Source organism: Bos grunniens, chromosome 2, assembly GCF_055505025.1.
Source record: "Bos grunniens cultivar Pamir isolate PY7600 chromosome 2, Bosgru_T2T1.0, whole genome shotgun sequence".
In the NCBI taxonomy this organism is placed as follows: domain Eukaryota; kingdom Metazoa; phylum Chordata; class Mammalia; order Artiodactyla; family Bovidae; genus Bos; species Bos grunniens.
Genome location: NC_141166.1, coordinates 71596117 through 71621588, shown reverse-complemented (window position 1 = coordinate 71621588; position 25472 = coordinate 71596117). Strand labels below are relative to the sequence as shown.

Sequence of the window (25472 nt, the reverse complement as noted above, 5' to 3'; positions counted from 1 at the left end):
TTGTAGCAAGAGACAAAGAAGGATACTACATTAGATTGATCAACAGATCAATCTAAGAAGACATAACAATTACAAATATATATGCACTCAACATAGGAGCACCTAAATACATAAAGGAAAGATTAACAGACGCAAAGGAAGAAGCCGACAGCAACACAATAATAGCAGGGGACTTTCACACCCCACTTACCTCAATGGACAGATCATCCAGACAGAAAACCAATAAGAAAACCTGGCCTTAAATGACACATTACACTACTAATAGATATGTATAGAACACTCCATCCAAAAGCAGCAGAATACACATTTCTTTCAATTGCACATGGAGCATTCTCCAGGATAGATTCATGCCAGTCCACTAAACAAGTATCAGCAGACTATAATCACATCAAGCATTTTTTTCTGACTGTGGGGCTGTGAGACTCTAACTCAACAACAAGAAAAGAAGGAAGAACACAAACACATCAAGGCTAAACAAAATGATGCTGAACAACCAAAGGGTCATTGCAGAAATCAAAGAGAAAATTAAAAAAAAAAGCTGAAGATAAATGAAAACACAACAATTCAAAATCTATGGGACACAGAAAACAATTCCAAGAAGGAATTTTATAGTAATACAAGCCTACCTCAGGACACTAGAAAAATGTCAATAAACAACCTACCTGTATACCTAAAGGAACTAGAGCAAGAAGAACTAACAGAACCCAAAATGAGTAGAAGGAAAGAAATAATAAAAAATCAGAGCATAAATAAGGGAAATAGAGACTAAATAACAACCAAAAAGAGTAAAAAAACTAACAGCTAGTTCTTTTTTAAAAAAAATAACAAAATTTAAAAACCTTTAGCCAGACTCAAAGAAAAAAAAGACCCAAATCAATAAAATCATAAATATAAAAAGGAGAAAGTACAAGTGAAAACATAGAAATACATAGAATCATAAGAGATTATTATAAATAACTATATGCCAATAAAATGGACAACCTAGAAGATACGGACAAATTTCTAGAAATGTACAGTCTCCCAGGACTGAACCAGGAAAAAATAGAAAACAAACATGAATGCACCAGTTCCAGTAAAGACACTGAATCAGTAGTCGGGGTGGGAGGTGGGCAGGGGGGATGGCTGGAGTGGGAAACAAACAAAATCCAGGACTGGATAGCTTCACAGGGGAATTTCATCAAATGTTTAAAGTAGAGTCACCATCACTACTTCTCAAATTATTGCCAAAATGGAAGAGGAAGGAATGCTTTTGAACTCATTCTATGAGGCAAGCATTACCCTGATAGCAAAACCAGGAGAAAAAAAGAATCACACACATACCAAATTTAAGGTCAATATCACTGATGAACACAGATGCTAAAATTGTCAAGAAAATATTAGCAAACTAAATTCAACATTATATTAAAATAATCATATGCAATGACCAAATGGGGTTTATCCCAGGGATACAAAAGTGGGTCAATATCCACAAATGAATCACTGTGATACACCCCATTAACAACCTAAGGAATAAGAACCACATGATCATCTCAGCAGATACATAAAAAGCTTTTGACAAAATTCAACACCCATTTATGAAGTAAAAAATAAAACTCTCCAAAATGTGGGCATAGAGGGAATATACTTCAACATAATAAAGACCATATATGACAAGTCCACAATTAACATCATACTCAACAGTGAAAAGCTGAAAGCATTTTCTCTAAAATCAGGAACCAGACAAGATGCCCACTCTTGCTACTTTTACTCAAAATATTATTGGAAGCCCTAGTCACAGCAATCATTCAAAAAAAAAAAAAAAAAAAAGGAATCCAAACTGGAAAGGAAGAAATAAAACTATCACTGTTTGCAGATGACATGGTATTAAATATAGAAAATCCTAAAGATGTCACCAAACAACTACTAGAGCTCAATAAATTCCATAACATTACAATATACAAAATTAAAACACAGTATCTGTTGCATTTCTACATACAAACAAACTATGAGAAATAAATTAAAAAGACAATCACATCTGTATTTGCATCAAACATCTATAATACCTAGGAAAGAATCTAAGAAGGTAAAAGACCTGTACTCAACAATAAGACCCTGATGAAAGGAATTGAAGATGACAGAAACAGATGGCTAGATAGACCATGGTCATGGATTAGAAGAATTAATATTGTTATAATGACCATACTATCTAAGGCAATCTACATATTCAATGAAATCCCTACCAAAATACCATGGCATTTTCCATATAACTAAAACAGATAATTTCATAATTTCTATTGAAACACAGAAGATCCTGAATAGGAAAAACAATCTTGAGGAGAACAAAGCTGGAAGGAAATACCATGTTCTCTGATTTCAAACTAAACTACAAAGCTACAGTAATCACAGTAGTATGGTACTGGTACACAAATAGACACAGATCAATGAAAGAGAATAGAGAGACCAGAAATAAACCCACACTATTATGGGTAATTAATCTATGACAAAGACCCTGATGCTGGGAGGGATTGGGGGCAGGAGGAGAAGGGGATGACAGAGGATGAGATGGCTGGATGGCATCAGCGACTCAATGGACATGAGTTTGGGTAAACTCCGGGAGTTGGTGATGGACAGGGAGGCCTGGCATGCTGTGATTCATGGGGTCGCAAAGAGTCGGACGCAACTGAACAACTGAACTGAACTGAATCTATGACGAAAGAGGCAAGAATATACAATGGGGAAAAGACAGCATGTTAATAAATGATATTTTAAAAACTGGACAACTATTAGTTCAGTTCAGTTGCTCAGTCGTGTCTGAATCTTTGCGACCCCATGAATCGCAGCACACCAGGCCTCCCTGTCCATCACCAACTCCTGGAGTTCATTCAGACTTATGTCCATCGAGTCAGTGATGCCATCCAACCATCTCATTCTCTGTCGTCCCCTTCTCCTCCTGCCCCCAAATCCCTCCCAGCATCAGAGTCTTTTCCAATGAGTCAACTCTTCGCATGAGGTGGCCAAAGTACTGGAGTTTCAGCTTTAGCATCATTCCTTCCAAAGAAATCCCAGGGCTGATCTCCTTCAGAATGGACTGGTTGGATCTCCTTGCAGTCCAAGAGACTCTCAAGAGTCTTCTCCAACACCACAGTTCAAAAGCATCAATTCTTCAGTGCTCAGCCTTCTTCACAGTCCAACTCTCACATCCATACATGACTACTGGAAAAACCATAGCCTTGACTAGACAGACCTTTGTTGGCAAAGTAATGTCTCTGCTTTTCAATATGCTGTCTAGGTTGGTCATAACTTTAGGTGAAAGAATCAAACTGGACTACTTTCTCACACCATATCTAGACATAAACTCAAAATGGATGAAAGACTTAAATGTAATACCAAAACCCATAAAACTGATAGAAGAAAACATAGGCAGTGTGCTGTTTCACATTAGCCTTAATATTTTCTGAATCTGTCTCTTCAGGCAAGAGAAACAAAGTAAACAAGTGAGACTACATCCAACTAAAAAGTACTGTACAGAGAAAGGAACTAACAACAAAATAAAAAGGCCACTTATTGAATAGGGGAAGATACTTGGAAATGATATATCTGGTAAGGAGTAATATCCAAAATATGCAAAGAATTCTTACATATCAACACCCAATTTTTAAAAGGGCAGAGGACCTGAATAGACATTTTTCCAAAGAAGACATATAGAATGTGGACTCTAGAGTGAGACCACAGTTCAAATTGCCATGAGTGATGACCTTGGGCAATTCCAAAAAGCAAGGATAATTCTACCCTCAGGATGGTGATGTTGAAAGGAATAGAGAGGAAATATAAAGGCCAGCCCCTTAGCTGACCCATCTGGGCACTCTGATCAGTCTTGGCAGCAGAATGCTAGAGAAAAAGAAACAATAGGAAGTCCTTTGAACAAAACACTTACTTGAAGGAAGAGCTAAAAGCTCCATTTTCTGGACACCTCATAAGCACCCCTGAATTTTAATACAACATGAGGAAGCAGATGGCTCAGACGGTAAAGAATCTGCCTGGAATGCAGGAGACCCGGGTTCAGTCCCTGAGGCATGAAGATCCCCTGGAGAATGGAATGGCAACCCACTCCAGTATTCTTTCCAGGAGAATTCCATGGACAGAAGAGCCTGGCAGGCTACAGTCCATGGGGTTGCAAAGAGTTGGACACGACTGAGCGACTAACACTTTCTTTCACTTTCCTCCAAACTTCATTTAGACTGAATTTTCACCACCTTACAAAAGAAGGTTTTGGAACCTGATTTAAGTTTCTTTTTCAAAATAATGTTAAGTTTCTTGTGACTACATATCATAGAGCAAATTTCCACTTGTCATGACTATATAGAGCTTTTATTACAACTCTAATTAGTTCTTACTATGTATGGTGAGTTCAGTCATTCTAAGTTGATCCTTTTTTATTCTTTTTGAGTTAAAAGAATCCCCTCCACATGTTGCACGTGGGTGCTTCGCACACTTTTAATATGTGGCAACCACAGAGACTTGCTTGCAATGCAGTTCTAATTCAGTAGGTATGGAGTGTGGTCAAAGACTCCGTATTTTACAGTTTCCCAGGTTATGTTGATACTGCTGATCCATGGACCACATTGTGAATATCAAGACTGTAGAGGACATCTCTGGAGTAGTGATGTCTAATTAACCACCCTATTAAAAATTCTGGTGCCAAGAACCAGTTTATTTCATAAGCAGCCAATACTCCCCAACTCTTCATCAAGGGTATTTTTAGGATTCTCTTTCTACAAGTCTTTGCCTCTATACTTTGAGGCCTTAACTAAAGAAATATCGAGCTCCTCAAAGAGGAGAACCAGCACTCTCATCTCTAAAGTCTTAATGACACCATGCACATTTTAGGCTTTTGTAAATACTTGATGAATTAAGCACTAAAATGAAACATGAAGACCTGCTGGACAATTTAGAGCAGTGTAAAGCCAGTCCACGAGGGTTTCCTGGAGGAAGAGACCTTCAAGAGATACAGTAATGAGAAAAACTCCAGATCCAAGGAGAATAGGCTACTTCTTTGTAACTTTTTCACCCTCCAGAAAGCAATCTTCAATCACCACTTCACTTACCTCCCCTGTCAAGACAAACTTGAGCTTAAAAAACAATGACAATACATCCACTGTCCTCTAAATATATAAAATATGCAGCCGTCAGTTCAACATGATATTTAATCCTTCAGAATTGAGGCACATAGAAAGTCAACCCATAAATTTCTTAGAAAGCTTTGTTTCTGCTGAGTATATCATGTCTTCCAAAAAATAATAATATATAAAAGCCAGAGAACAAATGACCTTGGTTCTACCCCAACACCCTGTGCGCAGTGTCTTATTTCTAAGGTAAGCTGGATTCTTTCCACTTCACTACAGAAAGAGGATGGATTTTCTCTACAAATTCAGTGAACTTCATCCCTCCCAACTGGGCTTGACTCCTATGTCTGCGTGCTTTTGGTTTCATAGCCAGTTAGACATTTAACAAGTACAATAGCAATTTGATGCTGCAGCCTCCTGATTCCCAGACTATGCTACCACCGCTGCTCTCCAGCCACCCAGCCACTCTTGAGATGTGTAAAGCAGCATGATGAGATGTCTGGCAGGTTCCTGTCTGCCAGAATGGCTCTTACACACAGGAAGTGCAAACAGGAAATTCTGTCAGGCTTCTCAATTGGCAGAAACCTTAACCGAGACATCTCTCTCTCTTAGACTTGCTTTCATCACTGTGGTTGGTTCCACTGTCTGCCCCTGTTTTTTTTTATTTTTATTTGAAGCTATTAATAAATGATGAAGAATGTAAGCAATCTGCCCTGGTGAGCAGCAAAGCTGCCCAGATATTCACTGATTCACCAAACATTTATTCAGCACCTTCTAAGCCAGGCTCTGAGAAAAAAGAGCTACTTGAAAAATGATCATTAAAAGATGAACCCACTACAGACCTCCTCTTTGACAACCAAAGGATCTAGGGGTTCAAAATTCTAGCTGATGGGGCTCAAACCTGCAAATTTTGAACTCCTCAAACAAGAGAAAATTCCAGAGAAAATTCCATGGTGCCCTGGATCATGGTAAATTTCCTAATCCCTGAGCCTCAGCAGATGTTAATAAATGGTGGGTAAATTCAGGAATGGCTGGCTGTCAGGTAAAGGTCTTAGAAGGTGGGACTCTTCACAGAGAAGTTTCCAGAAATTAGGTTTGGAAGATATAACTAAGGCAGGACAAGTGTCTACCTTGGAGCCACCTTATCAGAGTTTAGAGAATGTATGTTTTCTATTGTCACATAACAAATTAATATAAATTAGTGTCTGAATTATTATCTCACAGTTGTGTGGATCACAACTCCAGAGCCAGTATGGCTGGAATCTCTGCTCTGGGTCTCATGGAGTCAGCCAAGCTGAGTTATTTCTGGAAGCTCTGGGGGGAAATGCACCTCTCAGTTCATTCAGATCCCCATTTCTTCGCTGGCTCTCAGCTCCTCAGGACCACCTACATTCCCTGCCAGTGGTTCCACACATCTGCAAAGCCAGCAGTGGAAAAGTACTCCTACCTCCCACCTATCTTGTGATCTGATCTCTGACATGCCCTGTATCTGACTCCTAGACCTAGATTTAAAGGGTCTTGTGACTTGATTAAGCCCATGCAGGAAATCTCCCTATTTTAAGGTCAACCGATTTGGGAACTTAATTACTTCTGCAAAATCCCTTCATGCAATGCCTTGATTAGTGTTTGACTGAATAAGTGGGAGCAGATGTATGTACACAGGGGGTCAGGAATTCCAGGAGCCATCTCAGATTTCTGCCTACCCCAGGGCAGCGGGGGAAAGGCGGGTAGAGCCAAAGTGACTTCCTGAGGATCGCAGTTTGTACAATCTCCCTCCTACCCAAGGGCAGCAGCCACCACTGGGGAATTTCAGTTCCTTCACTTTCGAAGCAGTTCCTCCTAGGTGGCTCAGCGGTAAAGAATCTGTCAATGCAGGAGACATGGCTTCGATCCCTGGGTAGGAAAGATCCCCTGGAGGAGGATGTGGCAACCCACTCCAGTATGCTTGCCTAAACAACATGAAGCCACTCACAGCCACTGTGTTCCCAGACCAAAATAAAAAATACGGGTATGCAAAGTCCCTGATCTCAGGGAGCCCCGAGAATAGTTGGGTGACAACACCTGTGATGCCATCTGAGAAATGGGGCCTCAGATGGCTCATTATTCATAGGAAGGTCAGTGTAGGAAGGCTTCAAGGAAGAAGTAGGGACTTGAAATTGTCACTGAAGAATGAGTACACTGAAGAATGACCACTGCACAATGGAAATAAGTTGGAACACAAGTTCCCAACCTCCAGGATCCAATGCCTGATGATCTGAGGAGAAGCTGATGTAATAATAATAGAAATAAAGTACACAATAAATGTAATGCACTTGAATCACCCTGAAACCATCCCCCTATAGGTCTGTGGGAAGAAATGTCTTCTATGAAATTGGTACTTGGTGCCAAAAAGGTTGGGGACCACTGAGTCAGAGTGACTATGACCGAGCCAGCTCCTAACCAGAGCCTATGTGATATGGGGGCAGTTGGCACTGCCATGCTGGGGACACGTGAGGAGCTGAATGGAAGCAGAGTCATTCTCTGGCCATAGAAGGCTGCAGTGATAGCAAGACTTGGACAAGCCAAGAGCCAGGGACATGGATAATGGCAGGAAGAACTAACTGGCATCAGCTGCTCTTCCAGGACTGTGTTCCCACGAAGGATTGTCTCTTTTCTACTCTGGGAACATGACCAGGCCTGTATTTTGACTTCAACTGCCGTGTGACAAATGCTATCACCCTAGGAGCAGCAGCACATCTCTAACTATGCATCTTTACCCCTTCAAGCCCTTCACTGACTTCCAAGGAGACATGGCAAACCCCTTAGCTATGGTCTTATCTGGAACAAGCTGCGTGGTAGTAGATCTCGTGCACCAGACTGGGCTGGTTACATGGCAAAGGGAGAGCTACAGAGTTTAGCCATCCTTCTGCACCCTCCTGAAGGCTTAAAAGACAACTGCCTCATCAAAAGGTTAAGAAGTCCAGCTTCTGGGCTCAGAACTAAAAACAATACCTTTGGACAAGGCAGCACTTGCTTCTTAATTCCCCTGGGGTGGCAAGCCCTCTGGTTAAGATTTGAGGGAGATAGGTACAAACAAATGCAATTAAGGGGGAAATAAAAACATTGGTTAGCGACTTCCCTGGTGGTCCAGTAGTTAAGAATCCGCCTTCCAGTGCAGGGGATGTGAGTTTGATTCCTGTCCGGGGAACTAAGATCCTGCATGCCACAGAGAAACTAAGCCCACACTGTGACTGCTGAGCCTATGCCCGCTTGCTGCAACGACAGAAACCCACACACCACAATGAAAGATCCCACATTCAACAGCGACCCATGTGCTCCAACTAAGATCTGACACAGCTAAATAATAACAAATATTTTTTTCAAAAAAAACACATTGATTGAATACTTTTAAAATATTTCCCCCACTTCATCCTCGTTCCATTACCCTCAGGACTCTCTTACCAACAAGTGGTGAAAGGGCCTGCTAAGAAGTAATTTTTCAAGGTGTCTTATTCCATTATCATCCGGTTAAACAGAGTGTAACAAGGACTGTTAAACAGCACCCTAATCACTTTCACTGTAAGGTAACTCTTGGCAGGTACATATGGTGAACGCTGACATTTAAGGGCTGATTAACACAGACTGTTCCTTGGCTCAAGAGAGATAAAATCTTTAATGTCCTCCACAATGTCTTTACTTTTCAGAGACCTGGGCCAAATCAGATCCCTTTCAAGAGAGCATCTTGGGATTCCCTGGTGTTTCAGTGGGAAAGAATCCCCCTGCCAATGCAGGAGACACAGGTTCGATACCTGGTCCAGGAAGATCCCACGTGCCTTACAGTAAGCCCGTGTACCACAACCACTGAGCCTATGCTCTAGAGCCTGAGAACCACAACTACTGAAGGCTGCAAGCCCTAAAGCCCATGCTCTGCAACAAGAGAAGCCACTGCAATGAGAAGCCACCACACCATGATGAAGAGCAGCTCCTACTGTCTGCAACTAGAGAAAAACCCACACAGCAACAAAGACCCAGCACAGTCAAAATTAAATTTTAAAAAAGTTTTTAAAGAAAAATGAGTCCTAAAAAAAAAAAAAAAAAGAGCACCTTTAGGTTTGGACTAATCCCCAAAATTGTGAGGAATGATAAATTTCCAGAGGAATGCATGCCCAAGGGTAAATAGAACATCATTTCCAATCCCAAGCTCAGGAGCATTTAAGTATTTATTCAGTCAACAATTTTCCATTGAACATCTGCTGTGTCTGGAGAAGGCAATGGCATCCCACTCCAGTACTCTTGCCTGGAAAATCCCATGGACAGAGGAGCCTGGTGGGCTACAGTCCATGGGGTCGCGAAGAGACGGACATGACTGAGTGACTTCACTTCACTTCTTCTACTGTGTGCCAGGCATTACACACAGTGGAAAGTAAAGAACAGCTCCTGCCCTCAAGGAATGAGAGGGAAAGCAGACATCAATCAAATGATTTCACCACTAAATGTAAAATTACAACTATTGAGTCCTGTTTCAAGGGAGGTTTAATCAAGTCAAGGAGGATGGGCCATGCTTCCCAGGAGAGATCTGAAAATGCTAATTTGGTGAAGGGGCTGGCAGGTTGAGGTAGAGCATGGAGCAAGGCAAAAAAGCATTTCAGGCAAAGCAAACAACACATGCTAAGACCAGATGGTGACAGCGAGTGAGCCTGGCCATGGTCCACTGAAGAACTGGAGGAGGGTCCTGGGGCAGAGCAATTAAGTGGTGTTATGGGCTGAACTGTGCCCCCCAAATTCATGGGGTAAAGCCCTAACCCCAAAACGTGACAACGTCTGGAGACAGAGCCTTTAGGGAAATAATTAAGGTTAAACGGGATCAGATGTGCTGGGCTCTAATCCAGTTAGACTAGCTTCCCTATCAGAAAAGGAAACCGTACCAGAGATCTCTGTCCCTGTTCCCACCAAACAAGGGCCTATGAAGACTCCGTGAGAAGGCTGCTATTTACAAACCAAAGAAGTAGGCTCACCAGAAACCATCCCTGCCATGTCCTGGCTCTCCAATTTCTAGCTTCCAGAACTATGAGAAAATAAATGTCTGCTGTTTAAGCCACGCCACCTGTGGTATTTTGTCATGACACTGCAGCTGACTAACACAACCAGAGAAACACACCCCATGAAGCTGAAGGAGCAGCTAACCATGAGGTCCTTGTGTTAAGGATTTTGATTTGCGACCTTGGAGCCATGGGAAGCCACTAAGGGACCTGAACATATGCAGCTGGGAACGACTGCATCAGTGGGACCCAGCGGCTGCAGCAGGGTCTCCCTAGCCAAGGGTCAATGCAGACGCTCCTCCAGTGGTGACAAACGCAGTCAAGGTCCCTCAAAGTGGAAAACGGACTCCAGGAGCTCAAGCTCTTTGAAGGTCCCTGCAAACGAAGGTGCCAGCAGCAAGCAGGGCCCAGGTGAGGCTGAGCACATTGATTTACAAGAACTCACAGTGGCAGGTGACCAGCCTTATCTCCAGTGTTTAGTATGCAGCCAAGGAGTAGAAGCAGAGAGTCAGCTGGGTCATCCCAGGGCTGCAGATCATCAGGGGAGGTGGATAGAAGGAAAAGGTGGAGAGAGATGACAGTGTCATCCAAGCGGTGGGTCAGAGGAACTTGCCTAGGGGGGCGAGACAGGGCTCCTTGACACCCAATTCAATATACTTGCTCTGTGCCATCTCTACACGCAAAAAGCCTTTTATTCTGAGTGGTTTTAGCATTAATAAGCTGAATGCACTGCTCAGTGAAGGCCTCCGCTGTCTTATTACACTTTGCGCCCAAGAAGTATGCAATGAAGACAGATGAACAGACTTGCTAATGAATGGGGACTGGGCTTCCAATAGTCCCTTCCACAGGAACGATGCATCTCTCCAACAGAGAAATGAAATCATTGAAGCAGCCTGATTATAAAACTAAAATAGCATCATTATGTCTGTCTGCCAGGGTGATCGCAGAACACTGGGAATTTATGACAGACATCACAAATAGAAAAATAAACATGAAACGCCATTTATTACAGCCACATCCACCCCAGTGAAGGGAGGAGGTCGGAATTTGAATTCTTGAGGCAAAACTCTTTTTTTCTTGAAATATCCAAACATTTGAGTCAAAATAATCTCTCACATTAAAAATGTCACTAATTTAATTTTGGTGATATTTCCCTGAGAGACTGAGTTGGCATAGCCCTTTATACATCAGAGAAAAAGTCTTTGCTAAGAAAATTAATGACACACACATGATTGTAAGACCAGAATTTAAACTAGTCAAGAAACAACTATTTAAATATTCTTCGGACACTTCAGAGTATTTTAAGGCATTCATTTCCATGTAATCAGTTGATACACACAAGGCTATAGAGATTGATTTTTCAATTAATTATATTTCTGCGTATGGTCTGCACATAGGGTGCAGAATTTCATGAAGTCAATGAAAGGAAAGCTGCAGAAACACAGGAATCAAATGACAAGCCACTGACAAACGAAGGTTTAGCCGAATTAGACCAGTTAATCCTAAAAGGAGGGGAAATTGACAAAGATGATGCGAGGACAGGAGCTTCAATGAGGGTGAATTAAACAGCAAAGAATTAAGAGAAGCTCTTGGGAGAAAGCTTTCTTTATAAGCTTCCTGTTCTAGAAAATCAAACACAATGGCCATCAAACCTCTTCTGTCAGAAAAATTACATCCTCCAAAAAGCATTTGTTTCATTCTGAAAAAAAAGTTATTATAAGAATTCACATATGATTAGAAGCTACATATAATAAAATATGACTAATTTCATAATTTTCACTGCTGTTTTTCACAATGACGTCCCAATAAAACCTCTTTTCATGGGAAATTTTGGACTCCATTTTATTTTTTTAATTGGATGATAATCATTTTGCAATGTTGTGTTGATGTGTGCTGTACAATGCAAATCAGTCATAATTATATATATAATTATTTTATTTTAAATATATATATATATATCTCTCCCCCTCCCACCCCCGAGCCTCCTTCCCTCTGGACTCCAGCCATTGTCAACATCTCAGCTTCCTCCATCTCTCCTATGAATACATGACTTTGACCTCATATCTGGGGTCTTAAGACTCAGAGGATATGATTCTGATCTCCTCCCTGCTTCTCTCTGACCCACCCACAAATACTCAAACACGCATCAGTTTTCTTTTCAGAATAGTTCAGTACAACGGCAACTCTCAATTTTTTTTTCCATCTAATACACATGATGGACAAAGTCTATATTCAACATATCCCCCACAATCAACCCAAACTGATGTGCAATTCCATCACTCTCTGCAGTTCCTTCCCTTTCCCTCTGACTCAGGAGAGCAAACCAGAATTTTTAAAAAATAAATAAATAAACTGTACTTATTACAGAGTCCCGGTGGCTAAGACTGTAAAGAATCCACCTACAATTCAGGAGACCAAGGTTCAATCCCTGGGTGGGGAAGATCCCCTGGAGAAGGGAATGGCTACCTACTCCAGTATTCTTGCCTGGAGAATTCCATGGACAAAGTCTGGCAGGCCACAGTCCATGGTGTCACAGAGAGTCAGACACAACTGAGCTACTAACAACACCAGCCTCCATGATGTTTAATTTTTTAATTTCACAATTATCGGTAAAAAAAAAAAAATTCATAACTATCTTTGAAAGACAATCATAAACTTACAGATCCTTAGAAAGTAGCCGTAACTGAGTCCCAATCACTTTATGCTCTTGGAAGCTACCAATTACAATGCTTCTTTTAAAATACTCTTATTTCACTTTGAGTGGGTGACATCTGACAGCAAGCCACATGTACAATAAACACAAACATGAACGTCTGTGGACCAGGCATTGCACAGAACTCCAAGTGAGTGTTCAGAAAGACAAGATGGAAGGTCTGGGAAACCCTCTTGAAAGGAAGGCTCATTTTGCATATTCTCAACAGCCAAGGTATAGAGAGAAAAATGTACCAGCTCCTTGCTATCTTGGCATGGGACAAGTTATATTAGCAGTGACCATACAGAAAGAAATATGTCTAGAATTGATTTCTTACTGAGCTGACAGGAGGCAAGAAGGGACACTCATGTGTCCAGAAATGTGCATTTTCACATTATTATTGTTCTCTCCTGCAAATTGCTTGAGAGCTAGGAGGTGTCTCAGCATCTCTTTCTTGTTTGGATATCCCAATTTATTTTCATTATTCACCAGCCAAGAACCTCAGCTAGACTGAGGCACAATAGCAAAGGATGCAGAAAGGAAAAATTAATAACATTTTCTACATAGACTTCCTCATCTTGAGTAGATTTATGAATTTCCCTTCTGTTATGCAGAAGTTAGCATTTTTTAACAACGGGAGGAGAAAATCCTTAATGGTTTTTTTTATTGCCTCCAGAGCTCCAAAAACATCTTGCGCTGTGTTGTCATTTACATTTCACATTAAATGCAAAAGATGTTTGAAATGAGCAAATATTTGTTTTAATTTGATACATCTGTTAACTGAAGTGCTAAAAAGACAGCTAAATCACTATATTAAATTCAGCGATTTGTAAACAATTTATATTTTCATTTGTCCTGGGTTAAAAATGCCCCCAAAACATACGTTTTATGAAACCCACAAAGTAAATTGCATTGTATCAATCTGATAGATGTAGACCATGATTCCTTCCTCTTCATTCCATTAATTTATTTCCTAACTTGAGTTAATTAGTGAGGATCCTATTTTCAAAAGCTCTTTGAAATTCATTGGGAGAAGGGGACATTTGCAAGAACTGCTCTGCAAACCTACTGCAGAGGCAACAGGCTAAATACAAATGGTAAATTCCCCCAAGACATTACCACACATTGAGCACCTAATTGCGATTCAACAATCTATGCAGGGAACACAGTGGGTGATTAATACATAGTTGTTACAAGAAACGGGGAGACAAGGAGAAGGAAAGAATGAGGGCAGCAGAGAGAACAGACCCATCCTCAGCAATTAGTAACTGGATGAGATGATCTCCAAGTTCCTATTTGTCTCTCCCTAAAAGTCTGGGACGTTCTGATTTCATGTCTGAATGGAGACAGAACTTCAACTCGGAGACTGACATTGACTTGGAACAATACCCACTAGGAGAAGAACAGACATCTACTGAGAGAAATTTTTTTAAAAATTAATAAAAAGAGATTGGTACGATAGAGAACAAAGAGAAATTAATTATTTTTGTTCTTGGTCAAATGGAGTCTTACTTCCCAAATTAGAGTGGGAGGTAATGTCCTGTACTCAAAAAAGGAAAAAAGGAAATTTCTTCACGCTAAAGTATGAGTTACTGCTAGCAGTTTAAGACATGCCTAAAGGTATATGGGGGAAGAAAGAACTAGTCTTTCAATAGATATTCAAACAAATCCAATGTCTTGTTTCTTCCTGGAATATTTTGGGCAGAAGCCAGTGGGTAAGAGAGATTGAGTCGGGTTGGGTGCCCTCCCTAAGTCCCTGGACGATGTCACCCAATACAGACGCCTTACTCCAGTTTCCAGAAGTTCTGCTTTATTTCATTTTCCCTTCCCCTTGAGCTTATGAACAAGCCACAGGAAACCACTTATTTCCCTGCCCTTGTAATAACAGAGAAACAAATCTTGACTCTTTATTAGATCTGCTTCTTTTACTTTAACATATGTATTCTATCACTTTCGCTACAAGAATGTTGCCTATAGCATGAAATATACAGGATGGACCACTCTCAAGGCTCTATGTTTAAAGACAAAACGTTTTCCCATTCATATAGAGATAAAGAGTTGCAGAACAGAATAACATTCATCTTATTGCAGGTTTATAGGAACATCATAATCTTACCAAACTTACCTGTACATACAGCTGCAAAAACAAAGTCTTACTAAACAAAGAAGCTTGCAACAACCAACCATATCCCTTCCCTTTTAACAAAGAAGTTTGAATTCTAACTCAGGTAAGATGTTTCTATGGGACACTAGTCCACCATCTATTCAGTCTGCTGGCTTTCCAAATAAAGTTGCTATTCCTTGTCCCAACAACTTGTCTCTCAATTTATTGGCCTGTCATGTGGTGAGTGATAGGCAACTCGGAAACACCCCAGAGAAACAAGGTTAAAATCTGGGAGCTGCACTTAAGTGCATTTGAACTAGGTTCTCTCTAAGCCTGAAATTCCTCTTCTATGAAATGGAAATATGTCAAAAGCACAGCCCCTGATGCAGAATCAGGCATCCTCAACACGCAAACTCCCTTCTCTGATTTTGCACAGCTACAATAAGATCAGGTCCACTGTACAGACACAGTGGAAGCCAGGGGTAGGGCTGGGCCAAAACCCAGTTCTTGTCATCCCTCTTCAAGTGCCTTCCATCTTTCTTTCTTGTCTAACTTTCACCCTGGAACCTGTTTCTCAGGTTTCCCACACCAAAACAAACAGCACCATGATTTATTCCTCCTCGGATGCCACACTGGAGAGGGGACTGGGGAGAAAGGGAAACATTTGTTCCATCAACTCCCCCTTGACTCACACTCACACACTCACAAGGATATCTTTTTCTCCTTTCTGCTAAAAAATATTTTGAAAGACCCTTTGCTGCATACACTTTGTGTGTTTCTGGGAAAGCCCAGTCTCTCAAAGGGTGGCCACCAGGACTCTCTTCTAAGGTCTTGGAGGGCTACTGATCATGGGCCCCTTCCCTTCCTGGCACACAGAAGGATCTGACTCAAAATAGTTGCATCACAACAAAAGTTTGGGAAACAAACCAAGTTCTCTGCATGGAAATTGGGTATCAAACAAGTTGCAGGAAATCTGGGAAGCCAGATTTCCTGCTTCAGACAAACAAGCCAGCCCGCTCCCGCTATGTTTCTATGCTCTGATAACAAACAGACCCACCACGACGAACACTCAAGCACTACCCAGAGAAGTGGGTGTCTGAGAGCTCCACTTTCTTAAGACTTGGGTAGGAAACCACTTTGGGGGAACAAAGTCGCAGCCTGGAGAGTGTATTCCTGACAGCCTTGTTTCTGAGAAGGAGGACAAAAATGGGAACACAGTTCAATTGCCTGAGAAAGGTTGCCCCGGGGTTAAGATGGGCTAGATAAGGATGCTCCCTTCCAGCCCTGCAGAACTTGGTCCTTCTCAGAGGACTTGCACCTGTCCTGAGTTACCTAGTTCAACCCTCACGTTTCTCAGTATTATCATCGCCATTTTACCTAAGCTGTCGGCCAGCTGTGACTCGGCCAGCAGTCACAGAGCTGCCACTGCTGAACGTACCTAGACTTTCTGACTTCTGGTCAAGTGCTCTTCTGATCATAACCCCAGTCTCCAAAACAGAGAGAAGAAGCATCCAGAGGCTTATATCCCTGCCTCTTCAACCTCAATGAACTTAGGTTCACACTTGTAAGGCAAGGCTTGGGTTAAGAGGACCTTGGGGGCAGTGGTGGGGTGGGGGTGAGGTCTGCTCCCAGGAGGCCCTGCACCCCGTACTCACTCAGGAAGATGATGGTCTGCCTCCGGGCGCTCCTGCTCTCCTGGCTCTCCAACTTCCTCAGCTGCAGCTGCTGCCCCTGGGCAGCCAGGGTGCCCTGCTTACTCCTCCTAAGCACCTGCATCATGCTCCAGCACATGAAGGCCACGGAGACCAGGACCACAAGGTAGACCACAAAGGCACTGAAGATGCTGGACTGGAACACTGTCCAGCGGCTGGACAGATTGGTACAGATAGACATGTTGGAGCTCTCCGGTTGCTCCTGGTGGCGTGTGCGGGAGCGGTTGCAAATGAGTCCCCGGTGACTGGGCACGTTCACCAAGGGGTACTCAACTCCCATGGCAAAAAGCAAAGGCAGCGCCACTAGGGCGGAGGTGACCCAGACGAAGCCAATCAGCAGTTTCACCTGGCAGGGCCCCGACATGGCCTTATACCTGAAGGGGTGGCAGATGGCGATGTAGCGCTCAAAGCTGAGGGTCAGCACGTGCAGCAGAGTGGCATAGCTGCAAGCCTCAAAGAGGAATGTGTGCACCTTGCAGGACACGGTGTAGCTGGGTGTGGTCAGGGGGTTCCAGATGATGCTGTAGAACTCCATGGGCATGCCGATGAGGAAGACCAGGATGTCGGAGCAAGCCAGGCTTACCATATGATCTGTCACCTCCTTCTGCAGGTAGCCTTTCTTCTGTAGCACCTGGGTGACCCGAATGGTGACACTGTTCCCCAGGATGCCCACCACGAAGATAACCAGGTACACCAGGATGAGGGTGATTTTGATCCAGGTGGCCACTTCGAATTCGGGAACGTGGCTGTGATCAATGACCTGGGAGCAGTCCCTGCTGGGGTGGCTTGGGGAAGCCATGAGGAAGGCAGTCAGCCAGGCAACCGGGTCCAAAGACCTTCTCAACTTCCCTTCCTCCTCCCTGCGGAGCCCAAAGTTCTCAGCTGCAACTCACCGGAGTGGGCGCAGGGCTTTCTCTAGCTCACCTGGAAAAAGTGATTTGGGATTTCAGGTGCTTTTATGGAAACTTCCTGGGGCAGCCCAAGCTAGCCGAACCGGAGGCGCTTAGGGGTGGGGTTTGAGGGGGTGGTGACTGGGCGAGGCGTGGTGAGCTCAGAGGAAGGAGGTTCCAGACTCGCTGCAGCCAGTCAGCCCACAGCCGCCAGCTCGCAGCCCCTTCCCCTGCAGGTTCCCGGCGCTATGTTCGGCTTCTCTCCGGCTCCCCTCCAAGCCACCTGGCCTTTACTGGTCAAACCCACCCTCCGGGAGCACGGTTTCCCGTGCAGAGAGGCTGGAGGCTGGGTGGTAAGCGATTAATCATTAACTATCGCCGCCTGCGCTCCCGGCCCCGCAGATCCACCCAGCAGGGGTTTGACTCAGCACCAGGCACTGTCCCGAACTTGGCTCGGGAGCACGGGGCGACGGCTGGCCCCACCTTCCCCGCCGCCCAAGCGGCCACCACCGAGTTAGCGTTGCCTTCTGGGCGCACGCGCATCCCAGCCCCGGGAGGCGCAGCCCGGGGGGAAACTGGAATGCGCTCCTGGACTTAGAGTCCCCGGCTAAGGCCCAGAAAGACCGGCTGCCCCCTCCTGCCTTGGGATCCCCTTCAAAGGTTGGGCCGCCACCACCACCAGATTGGGGGGCCGGACCCAGGCGCCGTCCAGTTGGCGGGGGCCCCCGGAGCAGCCAGCAAGCGCACGCTCTTTGGTGCCCAGCCGTCGAGCCCTGGGGTGTGCTGACAGTGAACGGTCAGGCTATGCCTGGCTGGAGCTGCTGCCCCAGGAAGTCTAATAAGGTCGTCATAGAATCCCTGCCTTTGCTGCAAAGCCTCTCGGCGGCGTTTGCACAGGGCCTGCTTCGCGTCCCTGCCTAGAGTCCCGGGGAACGAGCGCCAGGTTCCTTCCTTAAGTTTCACTCTGCTGCCCAGGCTCCTCCCCAGGCAGCGGCGGCGGGGAATCTCTAACTGGGGACGTGTAGATGCATAAGGATGGCGCCATCCACCGGGCGCTTCTGGCAGGAAGCGCGTCCTCAGTCCTCCTCCGAGGGAGCTGCGACCGGGACATCTAGGGCAGCAGGAGGGGTAAACATGACATTAAGAATCATGACGTTTTCCCTCTTCTCGGAGAGGAAAACCTTTCCGAGATTTTAATGGACCCATCTTCCTCTTCTAATTCTAAAATCCGAAGGAAGGCTGCCGCGCGCGGGGGTGGGGTGAGGAGGTGGGGGTGTCTGGTGTTGGCGGGGAGGCTTTCCTATGCATTGTAGAATATTTAGCATCCCCAGGTCTCCTGCACCCCACACCCAACCGTCACCCAACAAGGACAGCCAGGATGTCTCCAGATGTTGCCAGTTGTCCTCTGAGGAAGCAGAACTGGCCCAGGTGGAGAGCCACTGCCTTGAAGAAAGAAAACAGATCCTCTTTATCTGTTCATCCTGAGGGCCTAGCATAGACCTGTCCAAAAGAGAATCCTTAAATTATCACAGATTTTATTTTCTTGGGCTCCAAAATCACTCTGGACAGTGACTGCTGCCATGAAAGTTATGACAAACCTAGTGAAGTGAAGTACCCAAGTCGTGTCCGACTCTTTGCGACCCCATGGACTGTAGCCTACCAGGCTCCGCCATCCATGGGATTTTCCAGGCAAGAATACTGGAGTGGGTTGCCATTTCCTTCTCTAGGAGATCTTCCCAACCCAGGGATTGAACCCTGATCTAGCATCTGCCTGCAATGTGGGAGACCCAGGTTCGATCCCTGAGTCAGGAAAATCCCCTGGAGAAGGAAATGGCAACCCACTCCAGTATTCTCGCCTGGAAAATCCCATGGACGGAGGAGTCTGGTAGGCTATAGTCCACTGGGTCGCAAAGAGTCGGACATGACTGAGCGACAAACCTAGGCAGCATATTAAAAAGCAAAGACATCACTTTGCTGACAAAGCTATTTTTTTTCCAGTAGTCATTTATGGATGTGAGAGTTGGACCATAAAGAAGGCTGAGCGCAGAAGAATTGATGCTTCCAAACTGTGGTGCCGGAGAAGACTCTTGAGAATCCCTTGGACAGCAAGGAAATCAAACCAGTCAATCGTAAAGGAAATAAACCCTGAATACTCAATGGAAGGACTGATGCTGAAGCTGAAGCTCCAATACTTTGGCCACCTGATGCAAAGAGCCAACTCAGTGGAAAAGACCCTGATGCTGGGAAAGATTGAGAGCAGGAGAGGAGGGCAACAGAGAATAAGATGGTTGGATGGCATCACCAATTCAATGGACATGAGTTTGAGCAAACTCCAGGAGATGATGAAGGACACGGAAGCCTAGTGTGATGCAGTCCATGGGGTTGCAAAGAGTCGGACATGACTTAGTGACTGAACAACAACAAAATTATCATAACCACCACCCTATGATGTGACCATTTTAAAGATGAAGAAACAGGTGTCCAGAGGAATAGATGCTTCCCCTCAAGGCCATAAGAGAGTGAGTAAGGGAGTTGAAAATGAACCCAGATCTATCAAACCCTGAACAGACCTACACTCCTAACAGGGAGGGAATTCTGGGAGCACAGAGGTGCTCAGAAACTGAGTTGGGAACAATACATATAGAGAAACAGGGACTTTATTTTCTGAAGTCAAACCTGGGCAGGTGGGCTGAAAACCTCAGGGAGTATTTGATTTTGACATTGTCTCAGAGAAAAGAAAAAAGTTGTATGGACATTGGATCTTTACAGTTAGCACCTTATGTGGCTAGAGTTTTGTTTCGTTTCCCTTCTCTGTTATATTACAAGCTCTGAGACCATGAACTCTACCTTTTCCCTCTCTGACACTTCTCTACAAAGCCCTAAATAGTATGTTTTGTTGACCCCTTTTCCCTCTATGATTTATGCTATTTGACCTACTTGCTGGCCCAGAAACTCTTAACTCACTTCCTCATTGGTGAGCTGTGCTTGGTGAACATGACCTTCATGGCCTTACAGCTGTCCCACAAAGCTCACACACTGAGCAAGAATGGACTCTTGGAGCTTTGGTAACTACAGATTAGAATCCTGAATGGACTCCTCTGCAAAAGGCCCTGGTTATTTGCTGTCCCAGAGTGACTGAGAAAAAGGTCTGGAAGAACCCCGCCCTCCAACCACTGGTACCACCAGCACAGCAAACAAACATACTCACTTCTTTCTTCTCAAGAGAAAACAAGTTAGGAACCTCACAAGTATCCCTCAGTCCTGCTACTGATCCTGCCTTTGAAAAGTTCCTCTTGGTCATTCTTTGAGCTCCTTTCCATGATTCGTTTCTTTGAATCCTCACAAGGCTACTAGGTAGACGTTATTACCCCATTTTACAGATGAGGAAATTGAAGATCAGGAAAATTAAGTGACCAACCATTAAAGACTGGAGGCAGGCTTCCAACCCAGGTCTGCCTGGCACCACAGCCCTCTCTACTCTGGAAGGCTCTCTGTGCAGGACAAAACCGTGTCAGGCTGAATAGTGGCATTTTGGGGAGAGGAGCTTTTTCTAAGTCACCAGATACTTCTCCTCTCCCCAGCTCCAGCATGCCAGTCATCCAGCAGTGTATTTGATAATTCCAATTTGTTCTGCTCAGACAAAATTTCCATTATTGTTCAATTTCTTTCATCAATTTTTTCTTTCACAAAGTGTGAACAAGGATTACAAATGCATGGCCAAATGGTGAGAATCAAGCTAATTAAAATTCGTTCCTTACAGTAGAGATGGAAAATTGCATTTTGAACAAAGGTCCAGGATTATTGAATTTCCATTTCACCTTTGCTTTTCCTAAGACCAATTAAAAAGTGTATAATGTGCTCTCATTTGTTGATAAAAGACTGGTATAACACCTGGCCTGGCTCTGTGTAATCTGGATTTCTTATTAGCATATTGTATAGAAGGGAAATAGAAGAAAAATAATGAAAAGAGAGAGGAAAGAATACGTTAGGTACCCTTTGATATCTGCTCTACTCCAGGGTCATTCTGGGTCTACACTAACTTGTATTCACATTTTACACTTTCCAAGTGACCTTTTGGGTCACTTAGCCGAGTGGCTTTCACACTTTAAGCTCTAATTTTTATAATAAAATCTTACATTGGCAACCAAAGTTTAAAAAAAATACACACACTTATATATACATATATATTTATTTTTGTAAATTTAAATTTATTTTGTATACTCAAATTAACATTTACTCATATAAAATCAATCAATAACTTATACCCAAAAAAGTGAATAACACTTTGTTTACAAAGGTTCATGGTAAAATCACAGTGACTATACACTAAGTTATAAAGAGAACTTCAATAATTTTCAAAACTTATAAACAGTGTAGATAGCTTTATTAAGAATGCAGTACAACTAAAAAGTCATAACAGAACCAGGAAATTCCATCATCTCAAAAGAAAGCCAAAACGAAAATTATAAAGTATCGAAAAAACAATGACCACAAAGAGACTTGCCTATCAGAACCTGGAGAAAATAGCTATAGGAGCTCTCAGAGAAAAATTCATAGCCCTAACTAGTTATTCTAATAAACAGGAAAGCATAACAATAAAAGAGGTTATTAAAAGAATAAAATTAAGGAAAATAAGGAGTTAATAAAGATCAAAGGAAATGTGGAAGGACCAAATAGTAGAACTAGTAAATAATTCCCCCCCAAAAAAATTTTTTTAAGTAGGACTAATCATCAAGAATGACTAGTATCAGTCTGGCAGCCTGCATCTCCCACTCCCATAGCACAGGTGTGACCCTCAGAGAGGAGAAATGAGGTGAACCCTAGGACCACTCAAACTTGTTGCCTGAGGAACTTTGCAAACCATGGGCAAGAAGAGACTCCACGCAGAGCACAGTGGAGGCAGAGGCTGCCTTCCACTTCACCAAGCACACCACTGAAGGGACTGAGGGACATAGAAAGAGTTGCAGACATTGGTGCAGAGGTTCTCTTTAGTCCTTGGCCAGAATACTTGAGTGGACATGTGGAGGTGAAACTCCAGGAACTGGGCAAAGTATGATTACTGAGGGAAGAACAAATGCTGGGGCTGTAAGCCAGATAATTCTTGAGGTCCCAAATTGCTGTGAGATGCTGAAGTTCCAACCAATGAGTGAAGAAACCTCACTTAACCAACCCTGGAGGGGCCTGACCTTAGTAGAATTAAACTAGCCACAGAGCCAAGGATACTCTAGACCTGCCTTAACAAAGATACTGACCTGAGCTATCAAACAGGGTAGCCACTAGTCACCTGTAGCACATGACACTGGAAATATGTCTAATCCAACCTGGGATCTGGGGATGTGTTGTAAGCATAAAATATATACATTTCAAAGACTTTCTATGAAAAAAAAGAATGTAAATGTAATTATTTTTATATATTGACTTCATGTTGAAATGATATAATGGCTATAATGGGTTAAATAAACTATACTGTTAAAACTAATTTCACTAATTCAAAAGGATACATGCATCCCAATGTTCCTGCTGCTGCTGCTAAGTCGCTTCAGTCGTGTCCGACTCTGTGCGACCCCATAGACGGCAGCCCACCAGGCTCCCCCGTCCCTAGGATTCTCCAGGCAAGAACACTGGAGTGGGTTGCCATTTCCTTTTCCAATGCATGAAAGTGAAAAGTGAAAGTGAAGTCGCTCAGTCATGTCTGACTCTCAGCGACCCCATGGACTGCAGCCTACCAGGCTCCTCCGTCCATGGGATTTTCCAGGCAAGAGTACTGCAGTGGGGTGCCATTGCCCAATGTTCATAGCAGCATTATTTACAATTGGCAAGTTATAGAGCAACCTGAGTATCCATCAACAGATGAACAGAGAAGGAAGATGTGAGATACACACACACACACACACACACACACGCACACATACACACAGAGACATGGAATCCTACTCAGCCATTAAAAAGACTAAAATTTTGCCATTTGGAGCAATATGGGTGGACTTGGCATCAGGCTAAGTGAAACAGGTCAGACAGAGAAAGACAAATGCTGCACGATATCACATATATGTGGATTCTACAAACTACAACAAACTATTGATAAAACAAAAAAGAAACAGACTCACAGATATAGAAAACAAACGAGTGGTTGCCAGTGGGGAGAGGGAAGAGGGGACAGGCAATATAGGGGTAGGAGATTAAAAGGTACAAACTATTAGGTAGAAAACAAGCTACAAGGATATACTATGCTACATGGAGGATATCACTAATATTTTATAATAACTATAAATGGAGTATGATCTTGAAAATTGTGAAACACTATATTGTACACATGTTTTTTTATATAATACTATACACATCAACAATACTTCCAATTTTAAAAATAATAAAAGTAATTTCATCTTTCTTTTTACTTTTTAATGTGGCTATTAGAATATTTTAAATTTGATGTGGCTTATATTTGTGGTTTACAGGATACCTATGGGTTAGTATGCAAATATGGGCACAATAAAGGGCAGAAATGGTATGGACCTAACTGAAGCAAAAGATATTAAGAAGAGGTGGCAGGAATACACAGAAGAACAGTACAAAAAAGATCTTCATGACCCAGATAACCACGATGGTTTGATCACTCACCTAGAGCCAGATATCCTAGAACGTGAAGTCAAGTGGGCCCTACAAAGCATCACTACGAACAAAGCTAGTGGAGGTAATGGAATTCCAGTTGAGTTATTTCAAACCCTAAAACATGATGCTGTTAAAGTGCTGCACTCAATATGCCAGCAAATTTGGAAAACTCAGCAGTGGCCACAGGACTGGAAAAGGTCAGTTTTCATTCCAATCCCAAAGAAAGTCAAAGCCAAAGAATGTTCAAACTACCACACAATTGTACTCATCTCACACGGCAGCAAAGTAATGCTCAAAATTGTCCAAGCCAGGCTTCAACAGTACATGAACTGTGAAATTCCAGATGTTCAAGCTGGATTAGGAAAGGCAGAGGAACCAGAGATCAAATTGCCAACATCTGCTGGATCATTGAAAAAGCAAGAGAGTTCCAGGAAAACGTCTACTTCTGCTTTATTGACTATGCCAAAGCCTTTGACTGTGTGGATCACAACAAATTGTGGAAAATTCTTCAAGAGATGGGAATACCAGACCACCTGACCTGCCTTCTGAGAAATCTGTATGCAGGTCAAGAAGCAACAGTTAGAACCGGACATGGAACAACAGACTGGTTCCAAATTGGGAAAGGAGTATGTCAAGGCTGTATATATATGTCACCCTGCTTACTTAACTTATATGCAGAGTACATTATATGAAATGCCAGGCTGGATGAAGCACAAACTTGAATCAAGGTTTCCAGGAGAAATATCAATAACCTCAGATACGTAGATGACACCACCCTTATGGCAGAAAGCAAAGAAGAACTAAAGAGCCTCTTGATGAAAGTGAAAGAAGAGAGTGAAAAAGTTGGCTTAAAGCTCAACATTCAGAAAACTAAGATCATGGCATCTGGTCCCATCACTTCATGGCAAATAGATTGGGAAACAATGGAAATAGTGAGAGACTTTATTTTGGGGGGCTCCAAAATCACTGCAGATGGTGACTGCAGCCATGAAATTAAAAGACGCTTGCTCCTTGGAAGAAAAGCAATGGCCGACCTAGACAGCATATTAAAAAGCATAGACATTACTTTGCTGACCAAGGTCCATCTAGTCAAAGCTATGGTTTTTCCAGTAGTCATGTATGAATGTGAGAGTTGGACTATAAAGAAAGCTGAGCACAGAAGAAATGATGCTTTTGAACTGTGGTGTTGGAGAAGACTTGAGAGTCCCTTGGACTGCAAGGAGATCCAACCAGTCCATCCTAAAGAAGATCAGTCCTGGGTGTTCATTGGAAGGACTGATGCTGAAGCTGAAACTCCAATACTCTGGCCACCTGATGTGAAGAACTGACTCATTGGGAAAGACCC

The 25472-nt window shown here is 43.2% G+C and overlaps 1 protein-coding gene and 1 long non-coding RNA gene across 14 annotated transcripts in view; one reads left to right on the top strand and one right to left on the bottom strand.

The window, feature by feature from the left end:
- The window catches only part of GPR39 (G protein-coupled receptor 39), a 262173-nt gene extending 244474 nt beyond the window's left edge, over positions 1 to 17699 (bottom strand). For all 12 annotated transcript variants that reach the window (XR_015145333.1, XR_015145348.1, XM_086350191.1 and 9 more), the window contains exon 1: positions 16572 to 17699. Coding sequence is in view for 10 of the 12 variants with exons in the window: in XM_086350191.1 (XP_086206317.1) it covers positions 16572 to 17427 (856 nt within the window). In the remaining 2 variants the exon portion in view is untranslated. The remainder of the gene's footprint in view (positions 1 to 16571) is intronic.
- LOC147378224 (uncharacterized) lies at positions 17179 to 19834 on the top strand. 2 transcript variants are annotated; one of them, XR_015145385.1, is made up of 2 exons: positions 17179 to 17316; positions 19517 to 19834. It is a non-coding gene; the product is annotated as an uncharacterized LOC147378224 (long non-coding RNA). The 2 variants fall into 2 exon arrangements; XR_015145384.1 differs by lacking the exon at positions 17179 to 17316 and adding an exon at positions 17733 to 17871.
- The last annotated feature ends 5638 nt before the right edge of the window (positions 19835 to 25472 follow it).